General features: G+C 40.6%; 1 protein-coding gene across 1 annotated transcript in view; it reads left to right on the plus strand.

Annotated features, from left to right (window-relative positions):
- The first annotated feature begins 1,426 nt into the window (after positions 1-1,426).
- Positions 1,427-15,556, plus strand: part of mtnr1ab (melatonin receptor 1A b) — a 36,481-nt gene continuing 22,351 nt past the window's right edge. The window contains exon 1 of the mRNA XM_060926957.1: positions 1,427-1,613. Within this exon, the coding sequence (XP_060782940.1) occupies positions 1,427-1,613 (187 nt within the window). The remainder of the gene's footprint in view (positions 1,614-15,556) is intronic.

Raw genomic sequence — 15,556 nt, forward strand, 5'->3', positions numbered from 1 at the left:
TATCTAGTGTTTACACTGTTTTATTTATACTGTTTATATTGTTTGAGTGTTTAGTCTATGTCTACTTCCTATCTAGAGTGTTACTATTTATATTGTTTGTGTTTTTCAATTATTCTATTTTTATTTATTGCATTGCCAGTTTGCACCATGGGTCAGAGAGGACTGATATTTCATCTGTGCTGTATGTCGAGCATGTATAGCATATTTGACAATAAAGTTGACTTGACTTGACTTAGTCCTTTGAAGTCTGCCGGCCTTCCTAACCATCTCATCTCATTATCTGTAGCCGCTTTATCCTGTTCTACAGGGTCGCAGGCAAGCTGGAGCCTATCCCAGCTGACTACGGGCGAAAGGCGGGGTACACCCTGCAGTCACCCATCACAGGGCTGACACATAGACAACAACACTCACATTTACGGTCAATTTAGAGTCACCAGTTAACCTAACCTGCATGTCTTTGGACTGTGGGGGAAACCGGAGCACCCGGAGGAAACCCACACGGACAACATGCAAACTCTGCACAGAAAGGCCCTCGCCGGCCACGGGGCTCGAACCCGGACCTTCTTGCTGTGAGGCGACAGTGCTAACCACTACACCACCGTGCCGCCCCCATTCCTAACCATCTCCCTCTATTAACTACTGTATGCTGGAACCTGGGGCGGCACGGTGGTGTAGTGGTTAGCGCTGTCGCCTCACAGCAAGAAGGTCCTGGGTTCGAGCCCCGGGGCCGGCGAGGGCCTTTCTGTGCGGAGTTTGCATGTTCTCCCCGTGTCCGCGTGGGTTTCCTCCGGGTGCTCCGGTTTCCCCCACAGTCCAAAGACATGCAGGTTAGGTTAACTGGTGACTCTAAATTGACCGTAGGTGTGAATGTGAGTGTGAATGGTTGTCTGTGTCTATGTGTCAGCCCTGTGATGACCTGGCGACTTGTCCAGGGTGTACCCCGCCTTTCACCCGTAGTCAGCTGGGATAGGCTCCAGCTTGCCTGCGACCCTGTAGAAGGATAAAGCGGCTAGAGATAATGAGATGAGATGCTGGAACCTTCATGAATCGGCACCAAAACAGTGAATGAGGTTGTGCGACAGAGAAAGAAAGAAATAAGGGTGGGAGAGAGAGAGAGAGAGAGAGAGAGAGAGAGAGAGAATGTGAATATATTCTGTTCTCTTCCACGGCGGGGCAGCGTTTCTACACATAGACGAGTCGCGGCATTAAGAGTGAACTGAATTATCATATGTGAAGTCGCTCCAAAGCTATAAAAGTGCGCGCGCGCGCGCGCCCACGTGCTGCCTCACGAGCGACGCACGAGACGCAAGGCGGCTTTGGTTCCCGCGGTTTCTGCGCAGCGCAAAGTCCCGCCGACTCGAAAAGTTTTGTTTTCGCAATGGCGCCGACACCTGTGAGTGATGCTGACTGAGAAGTGAGGTTTAAAATGAGCACAAATTGCAGCATATTAGCGAACATTTCCTCGCTGCCCCCTCAGGAGCTCCCACTCAGCCGTCCTCCGTGGCTCTCGAGCACCCTGGGGAGTGTGCTCATCTTCACCATCGTGGTGGACATCCTGGGCAACCTGCTGGTTATCTTCTCCGTCTACAGGAATAAGAAGCTCAGAAACGCAGGTAAACCTCTTCTTCAAAGCATCTCCACTTCCCCAAACCTCTCTCTCTCTCCCTCTCTCTCCCTCTCTCTCTCTGCGCACCACATGCATGTGCACACAGCAGTCTTTCCTCACGCGCAACTTGCATGCAGTGCACACGTCACGTCACAATAAACAGTTTCACAAAAACAACCTACAACAGATGCACTTGAAATGTTGACTCATTAGTGTGTTTTTTCCCTCTTTTTTTTTTTTTACTTTTTGAAATTAAGTACTATCCAGTACAAGTATCCTTGGTCATTTTAATGCATCAAGTTTTATAATTTATTGACAAATTAAATTGAAATCCATTAAAATGAACAAACACTAATAATGCTAAATTATTGATATATTCATGTATACGATTATACAAAAAAAAATAGAATTCTAATATATCACCAAATTTAGAATTCAAATGCAATACCAAAAATTAACACACATACACAAAACAAAATTAGTTCTTTTTAAGGCATGAAGTAATAATAAAAGTATTCTTAAATCTGTTGGTTTTCCACTTGAGATGAAATTGTTCTTAAAGTATAGGCAGAATTAATCAGCAACTTATTCAGTCCATTTTCCTTGTCTTTTAAAACTGCGTCGAATGTTCTGCTACATATGGAATCACAATAATCTTTCAACGCCGGGATGCCAGCGAGTTCCAGAGCATCCTCATAAGCGATGCCTGGGCTGATAATAGAGAGGGCTCTTTTCTGTATGCGTTCCAATTCTTGTCTTAAATTCTACTGTGCGTGTGTAAGGTCTATATTAACTTACTCTGTCCCAGTTTTCCTTTATTCACTGCCATAGCATCAATTTAGCTGATACTTGAGCAGCAAATCAATTTTGTTTAATGTTGACCTATTCTATTCTATTCTATTCTGTATTTTCCCAAAGGACTGGTTAAATGGAAAAAACTCTCAAATTAAAAATCTCTGTGTGAAACTTGATCAAAGTGATGCACTGAATATGCTGTTGCGTACATCATTTCTAGTTTCAACTCAATACAGTGCATCGCACAATTATTTCCAAAAGTGAGCAAACTGAAAGAAAACTTTCAGTACTCACTGCTAGATATTTCATTCAGGTCCAAATGATAAATGATGCACGCACACACACACACACACACACACACACACACACACACACACACACACACACACACACACACGTGTGTGAACTAAGTAAATTCAATACTTAGTACTTGCTTTTTTCACTTTACTCTTGAAGGACATCTCATTTAATCCTCGATATTTACTATAATCATGGTATACTAGACACAAAGTGCAGGGAGATTACGAGGATCAAAGAGTCTAAAAGAGACATTTAACACTCTTTGTTTATGTGAGGAAGTGATGGAATTCACCCTAGAGCAAGCGGTAAAGCTGTGACTGTGATCAGCGGTCTCTGAGAGTGCCACTTGAAATATTTTTGATGCCTTTTATACCAAAAGACTTACCAAAGAACAGGCAATCATGTGCAAGACCCAGGACTAATATGATAGCCATATAAAAACACTTACGTACAGTACTATGCAAAAGTCTTAGGTACCCTGGTTTTTTTTTTCATACAAACTTGTTATAGATTTCTGTTTTATGACTTCTACATTATCGAGTCGGTACAAAAACATTTTAGAGTTCCAAATATTCGTTTTCCAGCCCAAAATTAAATGTTACAGAAAAAAAAGCTTGTATCTGAGCAGCATATTACATAAGATATGACTTTTCAGATTAAAATAGAAAGCATAATGAAGGCTACTGGGTTTTGGTGCAAAATTAAGAAGCGAGTGTGACGGTCAAAGTATCCAAAAGAACTGTTCTGTAAGATGCTCAAACCTACAGCTCATTTCCTTATAAAACTGCACTCATTGTACCTGAGACTGCTATTTTGTTTAAGCAAAGGGTCGTCGCAGACCAAATATTGACTTTATTTCATGCATTACCGCTTACTGATTTTTATAGTATTTTTTTAATGTAGAAACATTTAATTTCATTATTTTTGAAAGCATCTTTGCTCTACAGCATTTCATTGCATGTGCCTAAGATTTTTGCACAGCACTGTATATACTTGCTATTCATGATGCAAAAGTTTGGGCAGCCCTGGTCAAAATTGCTGTTACTGTGAACAGTTAAGCAAATTGAAGATGAAATTATTTCCAAAAGGCATAAAGTTAACGATGGCTCATTCCCTTTATATTTTAAGCAAAAACATTTTTTTTATTTTCATCTTTTACATTTTCAAAATGACAAAAAAGGAAAAGGGCCCGAAGCAAAAGTTTGGGCACCCTGTATGGTTAGTACCTAGTAACACCCCCTTTGGCAAGTATCACAGCTTGTAAACACTTTTTGTAGCCAGCTAATAATCTTTCAGTTCTTACCTGGGGGATTTTCACACATTCGTCCTTCCTTGCAAAAGGCTTCCAGTTCTACAAGTTTCTTGGGCTGTCTTGCACGCACTGCTCTTTTGAGATCTATTCACAGATTTTCAATGATGTTTAGGTCAGGGGACTGTGAGGGCCAGGGCAAAACCTTCAGCTTGTGCCTCTTGAGGTATTCCATTGTAGATTTTGAGGTGTCTTTTGGATCATCGTCTTATTGTAGGACCCATCCTCTTTTTAACTTCAACTTTTTTACAGATGGTGTGATGTTTGCTTCCAGAATTTGCTGGTATTTATTCGAATCCATCCTTCCCTCGACCAGTGAAATGTGCCCTGTGCCACTAGCTGCAACACAACCCCAAAGCATGATCAATCCACACCCATGCTTCAGAGTTGGAGAGGTGTTCTTTTCCTGGAATTTGGCACCCTTTTTTCTCCAAACATACCTTTGCACATTGTGGCCAAAAAGTTCTATTTTGATTTCATCAGTCCACGGGACTTGTTTCCACAATGCATCAGGCATGCTTAGATGTTCATTTGCAAACTTCAGACGCTGAGTTTTGTGGCTAGGACGCAGGAACGGTTTTCTTCTGATGACTCTCACAAAGGTCATATTTGTTCAGGTGTCGCTGCATAGTAGAACAGTGCACCACCACTCCAGGGTCTGCTAAATCTTTCTGAAGGTCTTTTGCAGTCAAACGGGTTTTTATTTGCCTTTCTAGCAATCCAACGAGCAGTTCTTTCAGAAAGTGTTCTTCATCTTCCATCTTCATCTTCCTCACCTTGATCTCCGCTGTTTCTGTTAACTGCCATTTCTTAATAACATTACAATATGAGGAAACAGCTACCTGAAAACACTTTGCTACATTCTTGTAGCCTTCTCCTGCTTTGTGAGCATCAATTATTTTATTATTCAGAATGCGAGGGAGTTGCTTAGAGGAGCCCATGGCTGTTGATTTTAGGGACAAGTTTGAGGAGTCAGAGAATTTATACAGCTTTGAAATCTGCATCATCTGACCTTTCCTAACAAAGAATTTGAACAAGCCACAGCTCAATAAGCTAATTAAGGTCTGGAACCTTGGTAAAAGTTACCTGAGAACTCAAATGTATTGGTGTGCCTAAACTTTCGCATGGTGTTCCTTTTCTTTTTTCACTCTCCAATTGTACAAAACAAAAATCTCATCTCATTATCTCTAGCTGCTTTATCTTGTTCTACAGGGTCGCAGGCAAGCTGGAGCCTATCTCAGCTGACTATGGGCGAAAGGCGGGGTACACCCTGGACAAGTCGCCAGGTCGTCACAGGGCCCAAAACAAAAATAATACACAAATCTTGTAGAAAACGCTGAAAAGAAATGTCGTCTTTACCTTTATGCCTTTTGGTGATCAGTTCATCTTCTGCTCACTTAACTATTCACAGTAACAGACATTTTCAGTAAGGGTGCCCAAACTTTTGCATGCCACTGTATACATTGTATTCAGAGTACATTAAAATCTTAGGCTGCTTTATGTCTCAAGTACAGTGAAAGTCCTTTTTATTAACAATGGAAGACAAAAGCGAGAATTAGATTTTAAATATAACACTTTTTTTTAAGACATAATGACATTCTTTTCATAAAATGTGACAAACACGAGGAAGCAACTACCTAGTGTTGCTCTGTTGTACTTTTTATTTATGTCAAGCAGGCTTTTTATTGTCACATTTCATTTTATTGCATCGTATTGTCTCGGAGACACGACCCACAGCTTAGAAGCTTCAGGTAACTGGCTCAATATCAAACAGACCTGAAATAGCCAGTTACTCTCCCACAAGTGGACAGAGTGCTTATTGCCAGTGACATACTGTCCCATATGCCACTATCATCTGCCAGTAGAGACAACACCGTGTGCTACTGTAAAACATAGCAGTAGAAAATTAAAACCTATAGAGTGTAGGTTACGTCAGTGAAAATTTGGCTGTAATGTTTATTATCTTCATTACATGATTTGTGTGCCTGTGTGTGTGGAGTAAGTGAGAGAGTGAGAGGAAAGGGACAGAGCAGAATCGTTCCCATTCAAAACTCAATCCGTGGAAAATGTATTTAATGCATGACTGACAGCTTAATAGTGTGTTGTTTACCATGTCAGTGTTATTTATGTCTGGACCAATTAAACTACCAATTAAACAGTACTAACAGAATTCTTCTGTGTTAATGTAATTGCACAAAGGGAGTTATGGAATGCATTCTGCAGTGTGACCTCCCACTGGGTTTAGTGCAATGCCTAGTGTGATTAGTGGGTCACGGTTAACTCACTAATTGTTCTATTACCCTACAATGTACTTCATTATGCTTCTCTCTCATGAGGAGATGTCCCAGGCCTCATGCATAGTTATCTGACTCACTGGGAATTGGCAATGGCTTTCCCGTTTCAAATAATCATACCACAAGTTCAACAGCCATACACATGGATACACACACAGACACTGAATACATACAGTTGTGGTCAGAAGTTTATATACAGTGACATGTCATCTTGGATACGAATGTCATGGCAATATTTGGGCTTTCAGTAATTTCTTTGAACTGTTCTTTTTTTGAGGCAGAATGATTGCACAGCATATATCTTTAATTTAAAAAAAACCACTAGAATTTGGTGCACAAGTTTTAATTTTCTTTGGGTTTTCTGAAATCAACACAGGGTCAAAATTATATACAGTGGGGCAAAAAAGTATTTAGTCAGTCACCAATTGTGCAAGTTCTCCCACTTAAAAAGATGAGAGAGGCCTGTAATTTTCATCATAGGTATACCTCAACTATGAGAGGCAAAATGAGAAAAAAACTAGACAGGGACACTCTAACGAGTGCAAACCCCGCCTTTTCCCTATTAAAATACATTGGGCGAAAATTTCGAAGTTCTGCCATGACCTTGACCTTTGACCTTTGACCTCCAAAATTTAATGGTTTTCTTCCTGGGTGATTGGCAACACATGTACAAAATTTGGTCCAAATCGATCCATTGGTTCTTGAGATATCTTGTAGACACACAGACAGACAGACAGACAGACAGATACACACACACACACACACACACACACAGACTGACGCAGGTGAAAATAATAACCCCTCCGACTACTGTCGGCGGGGTTAAAAATCCAGAAAATCACATTGTCTGATTTTTAAAGAATTTATTTGCAAATTATGGTGGAAAATAAGTATTTGGTCAATAACAAAAGTTCATCTCAATACTTTGTTATATACCCTTTGTTGGCAGTGACAGAGGTCAATCGTTTTCTGTAAGTCTTCACAAGGTTTTCACACACTGTTGCTGGTATTTTGGCCCATTCCTCCATGCAGATCTCCTCTAGAGCAGTGATGTTTTGGGGCTGTCACTGGGCAACACGGACTTTCAACTCCCTCCAAAGATTTTCTGTGGGGTTGAGATCTGGAGACTGGTTAGGCCACTCCAGGACCTTGAAATGCTTCTTACGAAGCCACTCCTTCGTTGCCCGGGCGGTGTGTTTGGGATCATTGTCATGCTGAAAGACCCAGCCACATTTCATCTTCAATGCCCTTGCTGATGGAAGGAGGTTTTCACTCAAAATCTCACGATACATGGCCCCATTCATTCTTTCCTTTACATGGATCAGTCGTCCTGGTCCCTTTGCAGAAAAACAGCCCCAAAGCATGATTCCACCCCCATGCTTCACAGTAGGTATGGTGTTCTTTGGATGCAACTCAGCAATCTTTCTCCTCCAAACACGACAAGTTGAGTTTTTACCAAAAAGTTCAATTTTGGTTTCGTCTGACCATATGACATTCTCCCAATCCTCTTCTGGATCATCCAAATGCTCTCTAGCAAACTTCAGACGGGCCTGGACATGTACTGGCTTAAGCAGGGGGACACGTCTGGCACTGCAGGATTTGAGTCCCTGGTGGCATAGTGCGTTACTGATGGTAGCCTTTGTTACTTTGGTCCCAGCTCTCTGCAGGTCATTCACTAGGTCCCCCTGTGTGGTTCTGGGATTTTTGCTCACCGTTCTTGTGATCATTTTGACCCCACGGGGTGAGATCTTGCGTGGAGCCCCAGATCGAGGGAGATTATCAGTGGTCTTATGTCTTCCATTTTCTAATAATTGCTCCCACAGTTGATTTCTTCACACCAAGCTGCTTACCGATTGCAGATTCAGTCTTCCCAGCCTGGTGCAGGTCTACAATTTTGTTTCTGGTGTCCTTTGACAGCTCTTTGGTCTTGGCCATAGTGGAGTTTGGAGTGTGGCTGTTTGAGGTTGTGGACAGGTGCCTTTTATACTGATAACGAGTTCAAACAGGTGCCATTAATACAGGTAACGAGTGGAGGACAGAGGAGCCTCTTTAAAGAAGTTGTTACAGGTCTGTGAGAGCCAGAAATCTTGCTTGTTTGTAGGTGACCAAATACTTATTTTACAGAGGAATTTACCAATTAATTCATTAAAAATCCTACAATGTGATTTCCTTGATTCTTTCCCCCCATTCTGTCTCTCATAGTTGAAGTGTACCTATGATGAAAATTACAGGCCTCTCTCATCTTTTTAAGTGGGAGAACTTGCACAATTGGTGGCTGACTAAATACTTTTTTGCCCCACTGTATACAGGGTCAAAAACTTGCATACACTCAATTAGATTATTAATTCAGAGGTGCTGAAACTTCCAAAACATCTCTTATCTTGCCAAGGTCGAGGTCTCTTAATTTCCTGTTAGTGATCATGATTGACTACAGCTGGTAGCTTCTCTGTGCCTTCATAAAAAGGGTTTGTTTACAGCACTCATTGGATTGACCAACACACAGGAAAATGGGAAAGTCCAAGGAACTCAGTGCAGATCTGAGAAAGAGGATCACAGATATATGTAACTCCGGAATGTCTCTTAGAGCCATTTCTAAACAACTTCAAATTCCAAGATCAATTCAAACAATTGTATCCAAGTTATTGTGAGGTGTAGTCACTTTGCCAAGCCACTTTGCTTCAAGAAAACCGAAACTGTCACCCTCAGTTGAAAGGAAATTGGTTTGGATGGTCAGGAACAACCTGGGAACCACCATGGCACAACCCTGCCATGAACTGGAAGCTGATGGATCACTGTCTACAGTTCAGATCACCATGGACTAAGAGGCTGCTATCCAAGAAATAACCCTCTGCTCCAAAATTGACACCTTCAAGCTTAACTAAATTTTGAAGCTGACCACACGGAAAAAGAAAGTCTTCTGGAGGATAGCTGTATGGTCAGATGAGACAAAAATTGAGTTGTTTGGCCACAATGACCACCATGTGCAGAGGGACGCTGTACCAGCTGGTGGTGGTGGTGGTAGGATCATCATACTCTGGGGCTGTTTTGCTGCCAGTGGGACTGGTTCATTGCACAAAGTGGATGGAATAATGAAGAAGGAGGACTACCTCAGAATTCTTCAGCATAAACCATCAGAAACTTGAACACGACATGGGACTTGGGAGTTACAACAGGACAATGAACCCAAACATGCATCAGAGCTGGTTGTGGAGGATAAAGCATGCTAACATTAAGTCTAAAACAAGTCCTGATTTCAGCCCTAATGAAAATATATGGACCGTGCTTATAAGTTGAGTCCATGGCATGAAAAAAAAAATTAATTGAACTCTACCAGTTCTACCATGAAGAGTCGCAAAATATCCAACCAGAATTCTGCCAGAAGCTTGTTCATGGTAAACAAAAATGTTTGGTCAAGGTGAATCTTGCGAAGAGACATTTTACCCAAATATTAGTTGTGCTGTATGTATAATTTTTGACCGTGTGTTGATTTCAGAAAACCCAAAGAAAATTAAGACCCCGTCCACACGTAGCCGGGTAGCTGCTAAATCGAAGACATTTTTCTACGTTTTGGCCTGTCATCCACATGAAAACACATCAAAAACGAATATTTAAAAAAACTCCGGGCAAAGTGAAGATTTTTGAAAACTCCGTGTATGCCTTTTCGTGTAGACAGAGATAACCAGAGTTTTGCGTTTTAGAACGTCACAATCTGCGCCAAAAAAATGACAACAAATCTGCCCTGACGTCAAACGTGCGACCTTTGTTTACTACAGAAGCCAGATTAAGCATGGACAAAGAGTAATGGATCGGAGTAGTGCCTTGAAAGCGTTAATTATTGTGCAGGTGCTATTCTGATGTGATTGGGGGTAGGATTTGGGGAAATAATGCCATCTACAGGTTTGGGGAAATAATGCCATCTACAGGTTTGGAATGCTTATGAATGTGTTTGAAAACGCAGATGTTCGGTTATGTGTGGAAGGGATTTTTTTCGAAGACGAGGTGGTGTGGATAAAACATTTTTATAAACGGAGGGGGAGAAAATGTTCGGTTTTAAAAATACCCGGCTACGTGTGTACATGGCCTAAAACTTGTGCACCAAATTCTAGGTTTTTTTTTTAAAGATGTATGCTGTACATTCTGCCTCAGAAAAAGAACAGTTCAAAGAAATTACTGAAAATCCAAATATTGCCATGACATTCATATCTAAGATGACATTCATGTTACTATATGTAAACTTCTGATCACAACTGTACATGCATGCATGCATGCATACATACATACATACATACATACATACATACATACATACATACATACACAAATTATTTACTGTGCATTTTATTTCACATGTGGAACACAGCAGTTTTCCCTCTCCCTCGACACAGATATACCAATTCAACCAGAAAGTCTCAATCCCCTGTGACATCACTGTCTGTTTGGATTATTCAGAGCAAGTAGTTCCTCCTGGCCTGTAGCACTGATTTAAACACGCTCAGCATTCCCTGCAGCACCCTACAGCCAGTACAACTCATGAACGGTTAAATATGATGTTCATCAAGGCTTTGTGGGAAGGCATGTTGTACAACGTATGCTATCCTGGATGAAATCTAATGCTTTTTTTTTTTTTTCTGAAGGAATTTGCCTCTGTAATTATATTTGAATCTCTCTGGCACACTCTATTTCTCTTACTCCTGTTCTCTCACTGTTTTATTCTCACTTAGTGGCCCTGACATGGCTTGTAAGCCCAAGGCAGTTTTATTAAGTGAAGCTCATTGTTCATTCATGGGGAACTCTTTGCAGCACGTTATGCAGTCTGTATGATAGAAGGAAAACGTACTTTAGTGGACCTTACTTAATTGGGATAAGAGTCAGAATATTCCCTTGTGCATGCTTGATTAAAATGACACTGATCACTTAATTATGAGCCAATTAGTTCAGGGATTTGTGATCTGGCTTATAATTTAAAAAGTATAACCTAAGTGCATTAAAATGCAAGCAAATAATTAATTGCAAAAGAAGCACCATGGTTCGTTGTGGGATTATGCTTGCTGGATTAAATTGTATTAAAAAAAAAGAAAATATAGTTCATTTTTATGTCCTCATTTCTTACTATCCTGCCCTGCGACTTTCTTTTGGATTTCTTTCTCAGTAAAAGGTGCTAAAGTCAACTCATAGCCGAGCAGAGCTCCATACTTAAGAGAATATGGTAATGCATCGACCTGTAAGTGCAAGGCAACGTATCTCATAAACACTTGATGACTGGACAACAAAATTTGTATCTTTATTTCCATAAGATAGATGGGTTTTTATCTAGCGCTTATTTAATTTTTTTTTTTTGTTGTTAAAAAATAATGTGGGATTATTTACAAACACATTTTCTGGAAAATATTTGACAGTTTCATATAAAACTAGTTAAAACAGTTTTATTAGTCTACTAGTTTTATTGAAAACGTTAGCAAACGGATCCAAAACGAAGACAAAGGCAGAGTCGAATAACAGGCAGTGGTCGAGTGAGGCACAGACAGGATATCGGAGGTAATACAATACTCTCAGTGCAAAAACACAAACTGGGTCAAAACCAGAAAAGCGATACAAAATACAAGGCTTTAGCAAAGTCTGTGTGTTACTGAGAGTCCTTATATTAGGCATATCAGACGTTCGCTGGCCGTGCTGTAAAAATTGTGCATGCAGACACTCATCTAAGTTTCCAAATCTGTTGTTGCTTAACTCTTGAATACTATAATTAAAAAGCTTATAATCTCTGCTTTCCAAAGAAATTTATCTCGTTAAGATCTATTCGGTACTTTGGGAGTAACGGCAGGTTAAATTCGGTACAACAGGTTACACTCTCTGCTCGCGGGACGTCAGGAAACTGCCAGTGATTTTTGAGTCACGGGAAAGCGGTCAGGCTCTCTTCTGATTGGTTTCCGACTGGATTACTCGTGACTATCAATCAGATCACTTTTATAGGGATGTTCTCTCGCTCTCACTGTTTCTGATGAAGTATTCAGCAAAATTTTCCATCGGCTAGTTTTGATGTTTTGCTTCACGGGAGACTCTGAAGTGAGTTTTCATACCTTTACTTATTTTTTTCAAATCAAACTGATTCATGTAAATAAATATTTTAGAATATAACTGAGGGCGGCACGGTGGTGTAGTGGTTAGCGCTGTCGCCTCATAGCAAGAAGGTCCTGGGTTTGAGCCCCGTGGCCAGCGAGGGCCTTTCTGTGTGGAGTTTGCATGTTCTCCCTGTGTCCGCGTGGGTTTCCTCCGGGTGCTCCGGTTTCCCCCACAGTCCAAAGACATGCAGGTTAGGTTAACTGGTGACTCTAAATTGACCGTAGGTGTGAATGTGAGTGTAAGTGGTTGTCTGTGTCTATGTGTCAGCCCTGTGATGACCTGGCGACTTGTCCAGGGTGTACCCCGCCTTTCGCCCATAGTCAGCTGGGATAGGCTCCAGCTTGCCTGCGACCCTGTAGAACAGGATAAAGCGGCTAGAGGAGATGAGATGAGAATATAACTGTAGTTGTTTCAATAAAAACTATTGAGATCTTAGTGGCCAGAATGATATTTAAAAAAAACGGAAGTCAGAAACGCAAGTGTCAATTTAAGTTCAATTAATTGGAATTGTTCAAATTGGATGTGGCTCATACACACAGTTTTTCGAGATCAGCCTTGAAAGCTGTGAATATTAATCGAAATAATCATTTATATTTTTTTCGCGGTCCAAATCCTGCGCTCTAATTGGCTGGCGAGCGGGTCTGTATCCTACGATACGGACCCCAGTTACGGACCCCGGTTACGGACCTCTGGCGACTCGCTCATTCACAACAACAACAAACATAGTAACTTTTTTTTTGTCAACATTTATCTTTTTTTTTATAAGATTTATTTATAAGATTATCAAAAATCTTATAAATTTTTGCCAGCATTTCTCAGGAAAATAGCATTAATTTTACATCATGGATAGTTATAACTACAGTCTTCACAGCGAAAGCGAGTTTTACTACCCTGAGGAAGACAAAATAAAAGAAAACATTTCAGGAGAAAGCTAAAACCTGTAATTTGTGAAAACACTGAGCAAAAACATGGCTGAATCCTGAATGACTCCTATTTGTATAAATAGGGGACTACATAGGTGGCAAAATGTAGTTTTTTTCCTGCCATGGAAGTGCACTTGTATACCGAGGAGAAAGCAATTTGCATTACAGCCGTGAATGAGGATTCAAAATGGCAGCTCGCCTCGGCTTGGTTTTCCCTTTCGGGCGCTCTCGTTTTCTGTTAGAATTTGGTAAAGAAAAAATAAATATATTATTTACCAGCTTAAGGTCGGTCCGTATGGTGAAATACCATGACCTCGGCCTTGAATACTGACCTCGGCCCAGAGGGCCTCGCTCAGTACTTTCAAGACCTTGGTCACGGTTTTTCACGATACGGACCTCCCAGCTGGTAGATAACATATATATATTCTTTCATATAAACATGAGTATATAAAACACCTGCTTTTGAGAAATACAAAGGTCTACAGAGCACAAAGAGGGAATTAGAAATAATATTTTATTACTTTTTATTGAGTGTACCGATTTAATGTTTTTACCTAATTAGCATAATTAATACTAATGAAATACTGATTTGCATAATTTGTTTATTACAAATTTTTCAAATTTATATTCAGTATACAACCATCTACAGTGGTGCTTGAAAGTTTGTGAACCCTTTAGAATTTTCTATATTTCTGCATAAATATGACCTAAAACATCATCAGATTTTCACACAAGTCCTAAAAGTAGATAAAGAGAACCCAGTTAAACAAATGAGACAAAATATTATACTTGGTCATTTATTTATTGAGGAAAATGATCCAGTATTACATATCTGTGAGTGGCAAAAGTATGTGAACCTCTAGGATTAGCAGTTAATTTGAAGGTGAAATTAGAGTCAGGTGTTTTCAATCAATGGGATGACAATCAGGTGTGAGTGGGCACCCTGTTTTATTTAAAGAACAGGGATCTATCAAAGTCTGATCTTCACAACACGTTTGTGGAAGTGTACCATGGCACGAACAAAGGAGATTTCTGAGGACCTCAGAAAAAGCGTTGCTGATGCTCTTCAGGCTGGAAAATGTTACAAAACCATCTCTAAAGAGTTTGGCCTCCACCAATCCACAGTCAGACAGATTGTGTACAAATGGAGGAAATTCAAGACCATTGTTACCCTCCCTAGGAGTGGTCAACCAACAAAGATCACTCCAAGAGCAAGGCGTGCAATAGTCGGCAAGGTCACAAAGGACCCCAGGGTAACTTCTAAGCAACTGAAGGCTTCTCTCCCATTGGTTAATGTTAATGTTCATGAGTCCACCATCAGGAGAACACTGAACAACAATGGTGTGCATGGCAGGGTTGCAAGGAGAAAGCCACTGCTCTCCAAAAAGAACATTGCTGCTTGTCTGCAGTTTGCTAAAGATCACATGGACAAGCCAGAAGGCTATTGGAAAAATGTTTTTGTATTGTATTGTATTGTATTGTTTATTTTTGAATAGGGACAGATACAAAGACATAGATATCTGGAACAGTTATCTGATGTATGCATCACAGTATTTGTAGCCAAAGCTAATTCACAACACTTGTCCCTAGACAAGTTTTGTGAACGGATGAGACCAAAATAGAACTTTTTGGTTTAAAAGAAAAGCGTTCTATTTGGAGAAAGGAAAACACTGCATTCCAGCATAAGAATCTTATCCCATCTGTGAAACATGGTGGTGGTAGTATCATGGTTTGGGCCTGTTTTGCTGCATCTGGGCCAGGACGGCTTGCCATCATTGATGGAACAATGAATTCTGAATTATACCAGTGAATTCTAAAGGAAAATGTCAGGACATCTGTCCATGAACTGAATCTCAAGAGAAGGTGGGTCATGCAGCAAGACAACGACCCTAAGCATGCAAGTCGTTCTACCAAAGAATGGTTAGAGAAGAATAAAGTTAATGCTTTGGAATGGCCAAGTCAAAGTCCTGACCTTAATCCAATCGAAATGTTGTGGAAGGACCTGAAGCAAGCAGTTCATGTGAGGAAACCCACCAACATCCCAGAGTTGAAGCTGTTCTGTACGGAGGAATGGGCTAAAATTCCTCCAAGCCGGTGTGCAGGACTGATGAACAGTTACCGGAAACGTTTAGTTGAGGTTATTGCTGCATAAGGGGGTCACACCAGATACTGAAAGCAGAGGTTCACATACTTTTGCCACTCACAGATA

Source organism: Neoarius graeffei, chromosome 8 (assembly GCF_027579695.1).
Source record: "Neoarius graeffei isolate fNeoGra1 chromosome 8, fNeoGra1.pri, whole genome shotgun sequence".
Classification (NCBI taxonomy): domain Eukaryota; kingdom Metazoa; phylum Chordata; class Actinopteri; order Siluriformes; family Ariidae; genus Neoarius; species Neoarius graeffei.